Raw genomic sequence first — 18,800 nt, forward strand, 5'->3', positions numbered from 1 at the left:
CACCCAACCCAAACCAACCCCTGGAACAATATCCCACAACCCCTTTCACTTGTTCTCCCCAAGCCGCTGCTGCAGTATCACAGTACTTCCTCTCAGAACGGGACAGTCCGTCACTCACAACCGGTCCAGTGTGAGACACGGCGTGATTCTCTCTTTTCCAAAGTTGTTATTTAATGCACAGACGAGTATTAGTGGACCACTATTATTAGTTACAGAGCAAAACTCCACCCTTGAAGAAAAAAAATCCAGTCTGTGACGCACATCAACTTCCTTCCGGGTCAGGGGTCAGAGTCCTTAGCAACAAGCACAGCGGTTGCTAAGGTCACAGCGGAGCGACAGCTGTGCAGAGAACGCCGTCGGAAGGCACGCAGAAAGGAAACACTGCAGATCACATCCATAAACCCAGTGGAAACTTAAAGATAGAGTATATTTGTCTCTAGAGGAGCATTGTGTAAATCACAATGCAGAGATTTCTCCTTCTTTAGATTTGTATTTTTTGTGGTTCATATTGTGGCTTCTGATCTGTTTCAGAAACTGTTTCAAAGGTCTTGACTTGTTCTATTGTGAAAATCAAACTGAAGTCATTCATCTGTCTGTGAAAGCATGTAACTGGGGGTTTCCTAATGTTTCAGAAACCCAGATACTGACCTGAACCCGAATTTCAGCTGCATGTAAACGTAGTCAATGACTTCAAATACAGAGGGGAGAAAAAAACAGAAAAACTTTTCCAAGCTGGAAATGAATCCCCTCACATCTGAGGTGGAGGTAAACAAGGACACTCTGCAGAAGAAAACTGGAATTAAAGGAGCCAGAAAAACTGTCCTGAAGAAGATCATAGTGTGGCTCCGGGCAGTACACCACTGATGGAGCCTTGGATCGACTTCAAAGTTTACTTTGCATTTCAGAAGCAGTTCTCCAGGTCCCGTCTCCCCCGTCCAGCCCCAGTGGAGGCTCTGCTGGTCCCTGGTTCTCCAGGTCCTGTCTCCCCCGTCCAGCCCCAGTGGAGGCTCTGCTGGTCCCTGGTTCTCCAGGTCCTGTCTCCCCCGTCCAGCCCCAGTGGAGACTCTGCTGGTCCCTGGTTCTCCAGGTCCTGTCTCCCCCGTCCAGCCCCAGTGGAGACTCTGCTGGTCCCTGGTTCTCCAGGTCCCGTCTCCCCCGTCCAGCCCCAGCGGAGGCTCTGCTGGTCCCTGGTTCTTCAGGTCCCGTCTCCCCCGTCCAGCCCCAGCGGAGGCTCTGCTGGTCCCTGGTTCTCCAGGTCCCGTCTCCCCCGTCCAGCCCCAGTGGAGACACTGCTGGTCCCTGGTTCTCCAGGTCCTGTCTCACCCGTCCAGCCCCAGTGGAGGCTCTGCTGGTCCCTGGTTCTCCAGGTCCCGTCTCCCCCGTCCAGCCCCAGTGGAGGCTCTGCTGGTCCCTGGTTCTCCAGGTCCTGTCTCACCCGTCCAGCCCCAGTGGAGGCTCTGCTGGTCCCTGGTTCTCCAGGTCCCGTCTCCCCCGTCCAGCCCCAGTGGAGGCTCTGCTGGTCCCTGGTTCTCCAGGTCCCTTCTCCCCCGTCCAGCCCCAGTGGAGGCTCTGCTGGTCCCTGGTTCTCCAGGTCCCGTCTCCCCCGTCCAGCCCCAGTGGAGACACTGCTGGTCCCTGGTTCTCCAGGTCCCGTCTCCCCCGTCCAGCCCCAGTGGAGGCTCTGCTGGTCCCTGGTTCTCCAGGTCCCGTCTCCCCCGTCCAGCCCCAGTGGAGGCTCTGCTGGTCCCTGGTTCTCCAGGTCCCGTCTCCCCCGTCCAGCCCCAGTGGAGGCTCTGCTGGTCCCTGGTTCTCCAGGTCCTGTCTCCCCCGTCCAGCCCCAGTGGAGGCTCTGCTGGTCCCTGGTTCTCCAGGTCCTGTCTCCCCCGTCCAGCCCCAGTGGAGACTCTGCTGGTCCCTGGTTCTCCAGGTCCTGTCTCCCCCGTCCAGCCCCAGTGGAGACTCTGCTGGTCCCTGGTTCTCCAGGTCCCGTCTCCCCCGTCCAGCCCCAGCGGAGGCTCTGCTGGTCCCTGGTTCTTCAGGTCCCGTCTCCCCCGTCCAGCCCCAGCGGAGGCTCTGCTGGTCCCTGGTTCTCCAGGTCCCGTCTCCCCCGTCCAGCCCCAGTGGAGACACTGCTGGTCCCTGGTTCTCCAGGTCCTGTCTCCCCCGTCCAGCCCCAGTGGAGGCTCTGCTGGTCCCTGGTTCTCCAGGTCCCGTCTCCCCCGTCCAGCCCCAGTGGAGGCTCTGCTGGTCCCTGGTTCTCCAGGTCCTGCCTCACCCGTCCAGCCCCAGTGGAGGCTCTGCTGGTCCCTGGTTCTCCAGGTCCCGTCTCCCCCGTCCAGCCCCAGTGGAGGCTCTGCTGGTCCCTGGTTCTCCAGGTCCCTTCTCCCCCGTCCAGCCCCAGTGGAGGCTCTGCTGGTCCCTGGTTCTCCAGGTCCCGTCTCCCCCGTCCAGCCCCAGTGGAGACACTGCTGGTCCCTGGTTCTCCAGGTCCCGTCTCCCCCGTCCAGCCCCAGTGGAGGCTCTGCTGGTCCCTGGTTCTCCAGGTCCCGTCTCCCCCGTCCAGCCCCAGTGGAGGCTCTGCTGGTCCCTGGTTCTCCAGGTCCCGTCTCCCCCGTCCAGCCCCAGTGGAGGCTCTGCTGGTCCCTGGTTCTCCAGGTCCCGTCTCCCCCGTCCAGCCCCAGTGGAGACACTGCTGGTCCCTGGTTCTTCAGGTCCCGTCTCCCCCGTCCAGCCCCAGTGGAGGCTCTGCTGGTCCCTGGTTCTCCAGGTCCTGTCTCCCCCGTCCAGCCCCAGTGGAGGCTCTGCTGGTCCCTGGTTCTCCAGGTCCCGTCTCCCCCGTCCAGCCCCAGTGGAGGCTCTGCTGGTCCCTGGTTCTCCAGGTCCTGTCTCCCCCGTCCAGCCCCAGTGGAGGCTCTGCTGGTCCCTGGTTCTTCAGGTCCCGTCTCCCCCGTCCAGCCCCAGTGGAGGCTCTGCTGGTCCCTGGTTCTCCAGGTCCTGTCTCCCCCGTCCAGCCCCAGTGGAGGCTCTGCTGGTCCCTGGTTCTTCAGGTCCCGTCTCCCCCGTCCAGCCCCAGTGGAGGCTCCTCTGTGCCTCACCAGGGAGAACTGCTGCAGCTCCATCAGCTCCATGATCGTACTAAACTTCCCATCATGCATCAGCTGTGTTCTGCTCCCGAGCCTCAGAGCCAGCCCAGAACAAACTCATGCTAAATTCATTTAGCATTATTTTATTTTTTATTCTTTTCATTTTTAATCTGTACTGAACATGTGTTGCTTGTGCTTCATAACATGTTTGAAGCTAGCCTAATAATGTTCATAATTTCTTAATTTTCATGCTCTGCCAGGTTCTGCTCTGCTGCCACGGATCCACACTGCCTGGCTCTGGATCCAGGACGTCAGGCCCGAGGTGAGACTTTGTCCTTCCGTACGATCACGTCCACACTGATAAATGCGGATCTTTCTGTGGATATGGCTGCACGGCCTTTTCCTGCCATACGTTCGTTTGATAAATGAGGCCCAGCATGTTTTTGGACCATGGGAGAAACTGGAGTACCCAGGGAAACCAACCACACACAAGGAGAACATGCAAACCACACACAAAGGCCACGGCCGGAATTTGAACCCAGGACCTTCTCTGAAATGAATTATTCTGATTATTCTTAAAAGTACAGGAGTGATTTACTGTTCTCTGACTTTGTGTTTCCGCCCAATAGAAGTGTCTTCCTTAGTCTAGTGATGTCCTCATCCTTTTGTTAGTTTTTCAGTAAAAAAAAAGAAAAACCTGCTGTGACGCCAAGCTGCTGGCCCCTCCAGTAAAAGAAATACTACCAAACAGCATCAGGAGCTCTTGCTGGAGGGAGGGGGCATCTGGGAGCCAGTTAAAGTGAAGGTCAACCTCATGGACGGTCCATTTGTTATTCATGGACACGGAAGGCAGCATACTTTCATGTTAGAGTTTCCTCACCTTCTGTCCACCGGCTTTACTGCTCTGTCCCACGACCTTCAGGTGGAAGGCTGGATTCAGATGGCAGTTCTTTCCTTTACCATCAGATGCCTTGTTCCTGACAGGTATAAGAACAGACATGCAGACAGATATCAGAGGAAAATGAAGACAGATGTCATGAGGACAGACGTGAGGAGAGACATGAGGACAGACATGAGGACAGACGTGAGGAGAGACATGAGGACAGACATGTTCCAGGCTTCCACAGACCCTGCTCCAGCCACGTGTTTCCTGTCTCCTCAAGCTCTTCTTGCTTTCTGCCCAGGACCTTTGAAAAGGAAGGAAGACACCTCCTGCTTCCAGAGCTGGTTAGCCACAGCTAACGGCTAACAGAAGGGGGACAGGCCTAACCTGCCACCCAGCGTCCAGGCTCATCACACAGCCCACACCTTCACAAACTGCTCTCCCACACGCCGCAGGCTGAGGGACTAACTGCAGGCCCAGGCCCAGAATTCAATCCTCCAGGCCACAAAAGGACGTGGCAGAACCGGAGCCACCATCAGAACCACATCAAGGATGGTGCTTCGGTTCTTTAACTGCACCAGCCACAGGGACCTGCAACCTGGGAGCAGAGAAACAGCCACGAAGCTAGCATGGCGTGGCGAGCTGCACCAGAGCGACTCTGTCTTCAAAGACCGTGGAACGCGGGAACTATCTGGGCTTTAGCACAGAACACGTTTTGCCGAGCATAGAACTGTGTGTCTTCATGATGTGTTGATTTAATTGTGAATGTTTAGCTGGTTGATGAACCGAGGATTAGATGAACAGTCTGTAGGCTCGTGATCACTTCGCCTCACCCAACACCAGGTTTGCAAGTTAATCATTGATACTGAGCTGTAAAGCTTAATGGTACACCATCACACCAAACATGATGCCGAACTGAACATCCTCCTCATGATTTGAGGGGATGTACAACACAGACCAGAGTCCTTCTGAACTGTCTTTCCCAGAGTTGCACTGAAGGAGACCCCGGCTCCACAGGCCGCCTGGGAGGCCACGCTTCTGTCCACCATGTAGACCTGTGGATTCATTCAACCCACAAAACACTTGTGAACTAGTTGGGCCAACTCCCAGGAACCCTCAAATACGCTATGAAGGATATAGAGGTGGTCCAGTGGACCGCAACCATGAGGAAAACCACCGAGGTAAGACTGGGTGAATCCGCCTCTCCTGTACCTGCAGGAGACTCTCCCAGGGAGGCTGAGGAGTGTGACCCGCTACAGCTGGAGCACGCCTTCCGGTCCAAACAAATGAAAAACAATGTCACATATTGTGCAGATTTTTTTTTTTTTTTTTTTTGTAGTGTTTGTGGTCCAGCGCCTTGTTTCTTCTGAGTTACTGATGGGCTTTAATGTGTAAACACTTCCAGAAAGTGAAGCCCTGCTCCACACTGAACACATCCATTCTCATCCACACTTTGAGCAAGATTCAGCAGGAAATATTTTATGTGTGTAGCATGGTGAGATGTTCATTCGAAGAATCAGGACCTGTTGTCGTTCTTCTCCCTCTGTGACCACCACTTATGGCAAAAGGATGTCTTGATCCTGTAGCAGTAGAAGAGCAGCAGCACTGCAGGAAGGACCACCAGGAAGGCAAAGACCAGGCCCACCACCAGGCCCACCTGACCTGTAGATGGACAGACGCACAAAACACAGGAGTTCTTCACAGTCGACTGCATTGACAGACCAGCTGGGTCAGGAGAGTCCAGAGGCGGAGGTGCCTGACTCATGGTCAAGAAGAACTGGTGAAGGTTTATCTCTGTACGTTCTCTTTGCCAGTCGTGAACTTTAAACTTCTAAATGTCAGCCCTTCCATCTCTCCCGAGAATTCAACTCCAGTACCCTCAGCGCCGTCTACATTCAGGAGGACACAGATGCTGCATTAACAGAGCTACATGGTACTATCTCATGCTAGCACGCTAATCATGACGGGGGGTTTTAGCAGAGGAAGGCGGTGGCGGAGCTTCATCAGCACAGCGTCTTCCTCACCAGAGACAGAAGTGTGGATCACTGTTCTCCCTTCAGAGACGGCTATGCAGCAAAGGTTCCACCTCCATTCAGTCAGAGCTCGCATCTGTCAGGTATGAGCAGCGCCAGATCCAATCCGCTCTGGTGCTGAGGAAGGTGTCATGCTGGACTGACCAATCAGAGGCCACCCTGAAGGATGCATTGCAGACAGCGGACTGGGAAATGTCTCGGTGCAGTTCCGGATGCTGTCTGTATGCTCATGGAAGTGGTTGTGGGATTGATGGGGAAAGTAGCGAAGGATACTGTCCCCAAAATATCTATCACTGAGATTTTCCAACCAGAAACCGTTGAACACTCTTAAGTCCTGAGCCGCTGTCTACGACACGGGACGATCCTCCTGGATCCGAGGTTCGACTATCGGTGGAATCCTCCTCTCCAGGACCCTGGAATAGACTTTCTTGGGGAGGCTGAGGAGTGTGATCCCCTATAGTTGGAGCACACCATCCAGTCTCTGTTTTAAAAAGGGAAACCACCACTCCGGTCTGCCAGAGGTTCTGTCCCCGACCGCCACGCGATGTTACAGAGCCGTGTCAACCAAGACAGTCCCTGCACGTCCAGAGAGTTAAGGTACTCAGGGAGAATGTAATGCCACCGAGGAGCTTACCATCCCCCTCTGAGACCTCAGCCTCTGCTTCCTCTATGGAGGACGTGGCGACGGGATTGAGGAGGTCCTCACCCCCGATGCACACTGGATGCGGTCCGGCTCCGGAACGGCTCCGGTCCGGACACCGCAGCTAATCCGTAGTCATTAAAATCAATGCTGTGAAGCACACCGACCGCGGTCCGGCTCTGGTCCGGCCGCGGTCCGGCCGCGGTCCGGCTGCGGTCCGGCTCTGGTCCGGCTCCGGTCCCCCCCGATGCACACCGGCCGCGGTCCGGCTGCGGTCCGGCTGCGGTCCAGCTCTGGTCCGGCTCCGGTCCCCCCCGATCACACCGGCCGCGGTCTGGCTGCGGTCCAGCTCTGGTCCGGCTGCGGTTCGGCTCCAGAGCCTTTGCGGAGCTCCGGTCTCTTTCCGCAAAGATCCTATTTTTCCGCACGCCGCAGCCCTACCACGTCAATCCAGACAGAAGCAAGTCGGGCGCCGGAAGGAAACACGATACGTGTTCCAAAATAAGTGACTTCAAAATGAAATCTGTGTCATGTTTTTGCCTTAATATTCTATTTCTTTACTTCTTCTGGTAGAATACAGAAGAAACAACATGATGTAGTCACTATACGCTTTAGAAGAATGAACAGTTTTGCACTTCATCACTGCTTTAAAGTCAAACGACTCCAAAATGGCTCAGAACAGCTCTGTGACCGGAGCAGCTCCGTGTTGCCAGATTGGGCGGGTTTCTGTCAAATCAAGCTTCTTTTTTGAACACGTCTGATGGGTCAATGAAATGATTATGTGTTCATGACGTGTTTGTTATTATAAAGATACGGTTTTAACGTGCATTTTCAACCGAGACGGCGGTTTGGGCTGCTTTCTATTGAGTACAACGGGTTTCAAATTGTTTACGGGGGATAACGACAGATCTGGCAACCTTCTTCAGCGGACTGCGGAGACCGTGGTGTGGTGTGAATCACAGTGCTGCGGTGTACCGGACCAGAGCCGGACCGGAGCTGTTCCAGAGCCGGACCGCATCCAGTGTGCATGAGGGGTCCAAGTATCCACCGTCCTATAATGTCCCCAGTTGAGGTCAGCAACTGTAAACAGTGTTGGTGGAGACCTGCTTTCCCCTCCTGAGGACCTGAACGGTTTGCCAGAATTCATCGAGGCTGACTGTGGTCCTCTTCCATGGCTTCCTGAACAGACCCTGACCCTGATTTTGCCTCCACTCAGGCTGCAGTTCGCTTGGCCTGCAGGTTCCTGTCAGCTGCTTTGGAGTCAACGAGGCTCAGTAGGACTCCTTCTGCAGCTGGACGGCAGCCTGTCTCCTGTCTCCACCACCGGGTTCGGGGGTTGCTGCCACGACAGGCACCGGAGACCTTACCACCACAGCTCCGACCGGCTGCTTCGACAATGGAGGTGGAGAACATGGTCCACTGGGACTCAGTGTCCCCAGCCTCCCTCGGGACATGAGAGAAGCTCTCCCGGAGGTGGGAGTTGAAATCCCTGCTGACGGAGGGTTCCGCCAGACGTTCCCAGCAGACCCTCACAACAGGTCTGGGTCTGCCAAGTCTGTCCGGGTTCCTCCTCCGCCAGTGGACACCTGTGTCTTGGACACCTGAGTGTAACTGGCTCGCGGCGGCCCAGCGCTCACAGCAACGTCACTGTTTGATCCTTGGATGTCGGCTCTTCCTGTCATGGTGAAGCAGAATTCACCAGGCGTTGGATTGTTCTCCACTAACAGGGAACGTGAGCTGGTCAGACCGTGGTGAGACGGGTTAGTTTGACCCTGCTGTTGATGAGTTTTTGCAGTAGTAATCCTCTGTCTCTTACCTGTCTTCTCACTTCCTGTTTCAGAATTACATTTTCTCTGTGTAAGGTAATGAATTGAATGTGATATATAATACAGTTTCATGTTTTTTTGTTGTTGTAACAATCCAGAAACAGACCACATAGTCACCAGAGTCAAAAGAGGGAGGAAGTAACTGAGTTTCCTTACTGTCATACTGAACCGGCCCACTGTCCACACTACCCCCCAGTCCTGGTTTCTCACAGAAGGGGGGAGCCCAGCCTCGATTACAGTGGCAGTTCCCATTACTATTACACACCTGCAGAGACAAATGAGAAACAAGTCATTCGCAACATCCCCTGCATGACCTGAACCTTCATTTGGAACGTCAGCATCAGTCTTGTGTTTCTGCCGCAGTGGCATCTCGGCTCAGAGTCCAGTGTCATGTTGTGTCAAATACTCTGAAGCAATACGAGTAAAGTTGGTTTTCTTTGCCGTTCCTGTACGTTGCAGTGTCTTGTAGGCTGGAGTGGAGCCTCTGTTGGATTAGAGGTCACATGTTGAACACCATGCTGGCTTCAGACTGCCCCGGCGTGGTCGCAGTGTTCGATTCTGACGATGAGGCCCGTCAGGCCATGATTTCACAGTCGTTGTTATGGGGGTGTTGGCGTGGCGTCGGTTTCCATCCTGCAGCGTACTGACTTGGTGCAGGCGCAGTCATCATAGCAAGGCCAGCAGAAATTCAAGTGACTTAAATGTTTTAAGTGACACTGGCTGGTCGTTTCATTCCCGCTCAATCCCATCATTCCACAAACAACTACGGCGGACTTGGAAGCACTGATGGACTAGCTGCTCGGCTTTTGGTATTTTGCCAGATACCGGGCGGATGTGGAGAGACAGAGAGGAGGTTGCAGGAGGCGAGACTAAACCCGACAGAAGAACCATCCAGAAGCCACGCAGACTGAACCAGGAGACAGACCACACAGCCCGCGGCCGGACAGACAAACTGCCCGCTGAGGCCGAACGAAACCCTGGGGACCGTGATCAGGCAGGGGTCTGAAGTGGTTCTGACAGAAACATCCTGCAGAGGGGCGTTCTGACATCCAGACAGATGGACAGACAAGCAGACATTGTGAAAACAATCCATCCGCAAGATACTCCATGGCCTGTAATGCAGCATATGTGTGTGTGTGTGTCTGTATATACACATATATATATATATATATATATATATATATATATATATGTGTGTGTATATATATATATATATATATATATATATATATATATATATATATATATATATATATATAGGGTTCTCTGCAGGGTTCTCCTCCTCTGAGCCTGGTTCTGCAGGGTTCTCCTCTGAGCCTGGTTCTGCAGGGTTCTCCTCCTCTGAGCCTGGTTCTGCAGGGTTCTCCTCCTCTGAGCCTGGTTCTGCAGGGTTCTCCTCCTCTGAGATTGGTTCTGCAGGGTTCTCCTCCTCTGAGCCTGGTTCTGCAGGGTTCTCCTCCTCTGAGCCTGGTTCTGCAGGGTTCTCCTCCTCTGAGATTGGTTCTGCAGGGTTCTCCTCCTCTGAGCCTGGTTCTGCAGGGTTCTCCTCCTCTGAGTCTGGTTCTGCAGGGTTCTCCTCTGAGCCTGGTTCTGCAGGGTTCTCCTCCTCTGAGCCTGGTTCTGCAGGGTTCTCCTCTGAGTCTGGTTCTGCAGGGTTCTCCTCCTCTGAGCCTGGTTCTGCAGGGTTCTCCTCCTCTGAGCCTGGTTCTGCAGGGTTCTCCTCCTCTGAGTCTGGTTCTGCAGGGTTCTCCTCCTCTGAGCCTGGTTCTGCAGGGTTCTCCTCCTCTGAGCCTGGTTCTGCAGGGTTCTCCTCCTCTGAGTCTGGTTCTGCAGGGTTCTCCTCCTCTGAGCCTGGTTCTGCAGGGTTCTCCTCCTCTGAGCCTGGTTCTGCAGGGTTCTCCTCTGAGCCTGGTTCTGCAGGGTTCTCCTCCTCTGAGCCAACAGCAGTGTTGGAAAACATCTCTTCAATAGATTGGATTTGAAATCATCACTGAATATTGCAGAAGTGGCAGGAAGTAAGATAAACGTCTTCCCTTTTCAGACGTGGTCAAACGTGTGTGTGTGTGTGTGTGTGTGTGTGTGTGTGTGTGTGTGTGTGTGTACCCCGTTGCCGTGGCAGCGTGTGATGCAGGTCTCCAGCTCAGTAAACGAGGCGTTTTGGCAGCGGCGGTCTCTGCACACCTGTGGAAATCACAGCAGGAAGAAGCCAGGTTGGTTGAGTCCATATGATTACAGGTCATGTGCACACAGTAAGTTGTCTCACCTGTCTGGTCTGTGTCTCTTACATGTCTCACTTCCTGTTTTAAGCCGTCTCACCTGTTGATGAATTTAAACCCTCTCCCTCAGCGGGTCATTGCCAGACTGCCTTCGTCCTTCCTGCTGAACACTGTTTCCTTGTGTTTTTGTAGTGTTTTGGATTGTGTGGTTTCTGGATTTTTGGACTTGACTTCTGACAGCGTCAGGATCTCCCCCCGGACACCTGTTGGTCTTTGGTTGTTTCTGTAGTATGGGCGGCACTGACTGTATGACATTCACCAACAGAACAGTTTCTAAGCTGCAACTCAGCTGCTGACGACACCAGAACTAACATTGTGCAATTCTTAACTTGAATGTTTTCAGAAGTGTGAAACACACTGTGCGACCCGTGGGGAGTTGGACTGTGGCGGTGCACCTGTCGAACGGTAACGCAGGTGTCCTGAGGCAAGCTCAGGGAGGACAGAAACCTCCCGAAGAGCAGAAGGGCAGAAGCTGGCTTGATCTTGATCTTCAGTCTGAGTACAGACCGTGGAGGCGGGGCCTCACCATCCTTCTGACTTTTTGAGTTTTAAGCAGGAGGTGTCAGAAAGGTTCCCACAGGGAGAACCGGCTCGTGGCGGCCGAGCGTTCATAGCGATGTCGCTTTTTGCTCCTTGGATGTCGGCTCTTCCTGTCATGGTGAAGCAGAATTCACCCGGCGCTGGATTGTTCTCCACTAACAGGGAACGTGAGCTGGTCAGACCGTGGTGAGGCAGGTTAGTTTGACCCTGCTGATGATGGGTTGTTGCAATACAACTCTTACCCAATGATTACTACTGCAACAACACGTCATCGCAGGGTCAAACTAAGCTGGCTCACCACGGTCTAACCAGATCACGTTCCCTATCAGTGGAGAACAATCCAACGCCTGGTGAATCCTGCTCCACAATGAGAGGAAGAGCCGACATCCAAGGACCAAAAAGCCACGTTGCGCACTGTAACGGTCTTCTGAAAACTGTACAAGTTTTTTCATTCACTCTCAAGGATCCTCAACTATGGGACTGGAAGCTGGTGGTCTCAAGGTCTGGGCTCCTGCTCCCTACTGTGACCAGGGCCTGGACTGTTGGACCAGGGTCTGGGTTCCTGCCCCCTACCTGGGCCAGGCTCTGGGTTCCTGATTCCGACCAGGAAAGGGGTTTGGATCCATTTCTTCTTCCTGGTTTTGCTCTCCATCAGACTCCCACTCGGCGGAGGTTGTGTTTACATATGTTGCCGTGGTGCTTTCATGGTAGAAAGCTGCATCGTTCCAGTGGTGGTGTATTTCATCAGGTGGACATAAAGCTATTCCTGAAAGCTGTGTGAGCGCTTCACGCACTCTGACCCACAAACAGATACAGTATGCTGACGAGATGAGACGTACCTTGCCCTCTCCACACTTGGTGCCGGTCATGACGAGGCCGGGGTCAGGCAGGTCGCCCTGATCCTCATGTGTGCTGTAGACGTAAGTACCACGACACTTGACCTCCACCCCGTCGGTTCTGATGGTGGTGTCAATGGACACCGCGTTGGTACCTTTGGGCTTCTTAGCAGCACTGAGACACTGGATCTTACCACACTTAGCATCACTACACACACACACACACACACACACACACACACACACACACACACACACACTATTTAAACAGGGACATTACATGAAGACAAGATCTGATATTTTCTAAAAGAAACTTCTGAAGGCAAGACACTGAAAAAACGTTTAGGGTCTGTGATTGGCTGAAAACCCCTCTTTAACCCTCGAAAACAGTGTTTCCCAACTGGTGGGTCACGGACCCGTGTTCTGTGGGTCGTTGTAGGGGAAAAATCCTGAATGTCTATTGACGCTCCTGGACAGCAGATGGCGGTAGATTCTCTCTAGTTTGTTGCTTTTGTGTATCAGGAGACTTGAGCTGGCATGCTGTGATTTTCTCTTGTACGATGTCAGCTCCAAACTGTCTTGTCATTTAGTAAATCTGAGAAGTTGAAAATCTTCATGGGTTCGGGTTGTGGAGGTGATGGAGGGTCCAGAACAAGTGCCAACCTCCACTGGTAAAAAGTGAAGGTAAAGCGGAAAAGCTGTAAATAGAGGACTGATGTTGGCTTCAAAAACAGCCCGGGTCTCCATCACGAGTCGCCGTGACCAGACTCTGATTTTCACATAAATCCTCCGTTGATTTCATTTTATGACTTGAGGGGTTTTGTTTTTCTTTTTTACGACGAAGTTTTGCATGCCCTGCGACAAACTGGCGACCTGTCCAGGGTGACCCCGCCTCCACCCACAGCAGCTGGGATTGGCTGCAGCCACCCGCGACCCCGAAAAGGAGAAGCGGTAGATAATGAATGAGTTTTGCATAAATGGCCCTATCACAGCGCCTCTACTGTCCACGTGACGCGGTCATGTGACCGGCTGGACCAATCACATGCGCAGAGCGCCAGGGACGGACTGAGACGGAGCGTCCGGCTCAGTCCTGTCCTGCAGTCAGCCATGTCTGTCTTACCTCTTGTCACACTTCATGTAGTTTCCATGTTCATCTTTTCCACAGTTGCCAAAAGCATTTCCTGCTGCATTCACGTCTTGGAAACACGCATCGTGGGCTGGCCGAGCGCCTGGAAACAGAAAAACACCCCAGAGCCAGTCGGACACCACCACAACCAGAACAACCCCGCCGGAGGAGCAGCACCAGGGAACCCAGGAACCCAGCAGGTATAAGGCATCAGCAAGACTGGCAGGACCGTGTGGCGCAGGCACCTCACACCCCGCTGCACCCCGCTCACCCTGCTGTCACACCCCACTGCACCCCGCTCACCCTGCTGTCACACCCCGCTGCACCCCGCTCACCCTGCTGTCACACCCCGCTCACCCTGCTGTCACACCCCGCTGCACCCCGCTCACCCTGCTGTCACACCCCACTCCACCCCGCTCACCCTGCTGTCACACCCTGCTCCACCCCGCTCACCCTGCTGTCACACCCCGCTGCACCCCGCTCACCCTGCTGTCACACCCCGCTGCACCCCGCTCACCCTGCTGTCACACCCCGCTGCACCCCGCTCACCCTGCTGTCACACCCCACTCCACCCCGCTCACCCTGCTGTCACACCCTGCTCCACCCCGCTCACCCTGCTGTCACACCCCGCTGCACCCCGCTCACCCTGCTGTCACACCCCGCTGCACCCCGCTCACCCTGCTGTCACACCCCACTCCACCCCGCTCACCCTGCTGTCACACCCCGCTGCACCCCGCTCACCCTGCTGTCACACCCCGCTGCACCCCGCTCACCCTGCTGTCACACCCTGCTCCACTCCGCTCACCCTGCTGTCACACCCCGCTGCACCCTGCTCACCCTGCTGTCACACCCTGCTCCACCCTGCTCACCCTGCTGTCACACCCTGCTCCACCCCGCTCACCCTGCTGTCACACCCCACTCCACCCCGCTCACCCTGCTGTCACACCCCGCTGCACCCCGCTCACCCTGCTGTCACACCCCGCTGCACCCCGCTCACCCTGCTGTCACACCCCGCTGCACCCCGCTCACCCTGCTGTCACACCCCACTCCACCCCGCTCACCCTGCTGTCACACCCTGCTGTCACTACAAATTCTGGAGCGTCAAGGTGGTGTCCAGACAGCAGGAATCGAATCGCTGCAAGGCGAGCTGGGTAACAGCCGCCACGACTCATGAACATCTGCTGACGCTCTCAGTTCTCCAGCTGGCAGCGAGCTGGACCTCACTGGAGAGCTGCTGGTGCTCCGCTGAGTGAACACACACCTTTACAGGAGCCAATGGTGGAGCGACATGAAACCTGGTGTGGCACGCACACACACACACACACACACACACACACACACACACACACACACACACACACACACACACACACACACACACACACACACACACACACAAAGACACACACACACTGGTGTGTCAGGTGGTGGGTCAGGCTTGGTGGGTGCCGCAGACTGCAGCGTGTCAGAGAACCCTGCTGTTTATCACCGAGCATGTGTTCAGCTGTGGCCAGGGAGACAGGCGGAGGAGGAGGAGGGTCCAGCTGCATCAGGTGGAGGCCAGGCTACACCGGGACCCACAATGCCTCACAACACAACAACCTCCATCCCCAGGACGTCCAGCCAGTGAGGGCGTGTGCGTGTGTGGGTGTGTGTTCCGTCCAGTGTGTTCAGTGCTCAGTGTGTGTTGGGTCCTGGGTGTGTGCTGGGTCCTGGGTGTGTGCTGGGTCCTGGTCCTGGGAGTGTGTTGGGTCCTGGGTGTGTGTTGGGTCCTGGTCCTGGATGTGTGTTGGGTCCTGGGTGTGTGTTGGGTCCTGGGTGTGTGTTGGGTCCTGGTCCTGGGTGTGTGTTGGGTCCTGGGTGTGTGCTGGGTCGGGGGTGTGTGCTGGGTCCTGGGTGTGTGCTGGGTCCTGGGTGTGTGCTGGGTCCTGGGACTGTGCTGGGTCCTGGGACTGTGCTGGGTCCTGGGTGTGTGCTGGGTCCTGGGACTGTGCTGGGTCCTGGGACTGTGCTGGGTCCTGGTCCTGGGTGTAGGCTTACCGTAGCCCCACAGCTGCAGGCACTGCTGCTGGTGGGTGAGGCACATGCCGTTGTGGCAGTAGGCCAGGCCGCTCTGGCAGGACGACCCGTCCAGCAGGTAGACGTTGGCGGGGCAGTAGGGGGACGCCCCGGTGCAGTACTCCGGCAGGTCGCAGGTCCCGGCAGGGCCCCGGCACATCGTACCGGCCTGCTTCAACTGGCAGAACCAACAACCAGACGAGAAATGAGACTCCGGTCCGGCTCAGACATTGAGAAACATGGGAATCAATCTGACCAAGAGTCTGATCACATGTGTGGAATCTGGGGCTGATCAGAGTGTGTGTGAGCTACACAGACCACACACTCTCGCTCCAGCAGGTGGCACTAATGAGTAAGGCGACCGATTCCAATGGGATTGACAAACGCGTGAAGCGGGCCGCTGTGTGGACATGCAGCGTGTTCTTACTCGGCAGCCCTCGCAGCACACTCCGTGAGCACACTGAGCGTCCTCCTTCAGGGTGCAGTTGCTGGAGTGGCAGCAGTCATTGGTGCACTCCTGTCGACATCCGGAAGCACACATCAGAACTCACATCGCGTTCACTTCAATTCAACACCAAAACGCTGAACTCTCCCATCATCAAATGTTTACCGATTTCAATGTAGAACCATGCAAATATGAAGTCTGGCAAGTTAAAAACATGCTGCAGACATGCGGAGTTATCAAAAGGCACAATCGTTCACTTCGGGGGAAAACCCTGATGTCTGCAAACAGGTATCAGCTGAGGACAAACGTCTTCTGGAAAAGCCCTCTGGACCCAGGCCAGTACCCAGCCTTTAGTTATTCTCATCCCAACAATGAAACTGGTTCAGAACATACTTGGTTCTAATGACTCTTCAGCTCAGACTAAAGCTAAACATGGAGTTCCTCAGGGTTCTGTCGTAGAACCTGCACCCTTTTCATTGAGCATGCTTGCAGTAGAGGAGATCATCAGGAAACTGCTCCAGTAAACCTGAAGGTGACTTTTCATTGCTGTGAGAGGACTTTATGTCTGACTGAGAGACCTGAAGCAGTTCAGCTCAGCACGTGGACACAGAACCACAGAACCTCACGGTGAACCTGAAGCCGAGCCCGACACCCTCCAGCAGGAACAGGAACCACGCTGGATGCTGGAGCATCAGGTCAGAGTGGAAGAACACGTTCTGGCTTCACCAGGCCGTTTGAAGAGAAAGAGTGTGACAGAAAGAGTGTGCTCACATCAGGTTCTCCACAGTCGCACTCCTCTCCATCCTCCACAAAGCCGTTCCCACACCTCTTGCCCCCGACCAGGTCCTTCATGTTGGGCATGTTGTAGAGACACATGCCCCCCCCCTTCTGGAAGTAGCTGTCCAGGTCGCGCTGGCTGCAGCGGCTGAAGACTCGGGGAAACGGGTGTCTGAGGAAGAAGTGCAGGCAGTCATCCATGTGCTGCTTTTTTCAACGAGAAAGTCTTTGGAAATCTTTTCCTCGAGGAGATGATATTTAGAATTTGATGTTTGTTAGTTTGTATAAAACAAAAAACAGAGATATTCATCTGTTCAGCAGCATAACTCTATGAAGCAGTCTTCTTCTCACGGGACACATTCCTCCCTCTGCTTCTCACTCGGTCAGCAGCTGACTGCCTGTCGTACCTCCGGCGGCCTGCGGAGGCAGCAGCGAGCAGACTCACCCCGTGGCAGCAGCCATCACGCAGCCGCCCTGCTCCGCCGTGGCCTCCACGCAGCAGCCGTCGTGGTCGTGGCTCATTCCCAGGTTGTGTCCGATCTCGTGAGCCATGGTGGCCGCCGCCCCGACCGGCAGCTCCGAGTGGTCCTGGGGGCCCGGGTCACAGACAGAGTCAGTCCAGTCAGCTTCAGCCGGCTCAGCTTCAGCTTCAGCCTGCTCAGAGTCAGTCCAGTCAGCTTCAGCCGGCTCAGCTTCAGCTTCAGCCTGCTCAGAGTCAGTCCAGTCAGCTTCAGCCTGCTCAGCTTCAGCCTGCTCAGAGTCAGTCCAGTCAGCTTCAGCCTGCTCAGCTTCAGCCGGCTCAGCTTCAGCTTCAGCCGGCTCAGCTTCAGCTTCAGCCTGCTCAGCTTCAGCCTGCCCAGAGTCAGTCCAGTCAGCTTCAGCCGGCTCAGCTTCAGCTTCAGCCGGCTCAGCTTCAGCTTCAGCCTGCTCAGAGTCAGTCCAGTCAGCTTCAGCCAGCTCAGCTTCAGCTTCAGCCGGCTCAGCTTCAGCTTCAGCCGGCTCAGAGTCAGTCCAGGTGACTGGCTTTTCCTGAGCCTGGCTGAATGAAGGCTGCTGGTCTTTGGTCCTGGGGGAAGTCTCCTCCTCTTTGTTAAAGAGACGCTGTCAGGGCGGCACAAGTCTCTCTCAGGAAGAATGCAAAATTCAGCATTAGCACGCGGCTTAACCTCACCGACCTTCACTTTAATCATTCAAATGAATTTTGAGGGTAAACAGAAAGAGGTGAGGCAGTGGAAAAGCATGGCGCAGCGCCAGAGGAGGTCAGCAGGAACCGGGCCGGAACCCGGACAGAAAAACCACCAAATCCTGACGAACCACGTTGATGCCGCCCGAGTTCTCCAGGCTGCACATCCCCTCCAGCGGCGCCATGCCGATGGTCGTCCCCTTGAAGATGACACCCCTAGGTCACACACACACACACACACACACACACACACACACACACACACACACACACACACACACACACACACACACACACACACACACACACACTCAGTTATTCCAGATGCAAACTGCTGCACGGCTTCAGAGCCAAGAAGAAAGAGGACAAGCTGGAAAATCAAGCCGCCTCCTCCTCCTCCTCCTCCTCCTCCTCCTCCCCCCTCCCCCCCCTCCTCCTCCTCCCCCCCCGCCTCCTCCTCCTCCTGCTCCCCCTCCTCCTCCTCCTCCTCCTCCTCCCCCCTCCCCCCCCTCCTCCTCCTCCCCCCCGCCTCCTCCTCCCCCTCCTCCTCCTCCTCCTCCCCCCCTCCTCCTCCCCTCCTCCTCCTCCTCCTCCTCCTCCTCCTCCTCCCCCCCCACCTCCTCCTCCTCTGCTGTTAGCACCAAAATATAGGCCTATCAGGTCAAAACAAACAACCTGGATCATCAGGACTGTGTCTCAGGTGTGACTGTCTCATCTGTCTGTCCATCTGTCCGTCTAGACCAGGCGCCAAGAAACACGAGGCCAATGAGGTGCAGAGAAGCTGTAATTCTTGGGAAATTCCAGCAGGGGGCAATGCTGTTGGTTTCTAAAAGAGTCCGAGTCCATTAGAGCCCTTCAGAACCCTTCAGAACCCTTCAGAACCCTTCAGAGCCCTTCAGAACCCTTCAGAACCCTTCAGAGCACTTCAGAACCCTTCAGAACCCTTCAGAGCCCTTCAGAACCCTTCAGAGCCCTTCAGAACCCTTCAGAACCCTTCAGAACCCTTCAGAACCTTTCAGAACCCTTCAGAACCCTTCAGAGCCCTTCAGAACCCTTCAGAACCTTTCAGAACCCTTCAGAACCCTTCAGAACCC

At 55.1% G+C, this 18,800-nt stretch overlaps 1 protein-coding gene across 2 annotated transcripts in view; it reads right to left on the bottom strand.

Moving 5' to 3' along the window:
- adam19a (ADAM metallopeptidase domain 19a) overlaps window positions 1-18,800 on the bottom strand; it is a 72,680-nt gene that overhangs the window by 4,307 nt on the left and 49,573 nt on the right. For both annotated transcript variants that reach the window (XM_030083920.1, XM_030083913.1), the window contains 11 exons: window positions 17,838-17,922; window positions 16,969-17,111; window positions 16,518-16,695; window positions 15,729-15,818; window positions 15,284-15,479; window positions 13,238-13,346; window positions 12,121-12,325; window positions 10,569-10,646; window positions 8,622-8,730; window positions 5,490-5,628; window positions 3,964-4,060 (listed from right to left, as the gene is read on the bottom strand). In XM_030083920.1, the coding sequence (XP_029939780.1) occupies window positions 3,964-4,060; window positions 5,490-5,628; window positions 8,622-8,730; window positions 10,569-10,646; window positions 12,121-12,325; window positions 13,238-13,346; window positions 15,284-15,479; window positions 15,729-15,818; window positions 16,518-16,695; window positions 16,969-17,111; window positions 17,838-17,922 (1,429 nt within the window). The remainder of the gene's footprint in view (window positions 1-3,963; window positions 4,061-5,489; window positions 5,629-8,621; window positions 8,731-10,568; window positions 10,647-12,120; window positions 12,326-13,237; window positions 13,347-15,283; window positions 15,480-15,728; window positions 15,819-16,517; window positions 16,696-16,968; window positions 17,112-17,837; window positions 17,923-18,800) is intronic.

Source organism: Salarias fasciatus, chromosome 3 (assembly GCF_902148845.1).
Source record: "Salarias fasciatus chromosome 3, fSalaFa1.1, whole genome shotgun sequence".
NCBI classification, from domain to species: domain Eukaryota; kingdom Metazoa; phylum Chordata; class Actinopteri; order Blenniiformes; family Blenniidae; genus Salarias; species Salarias fasciatus.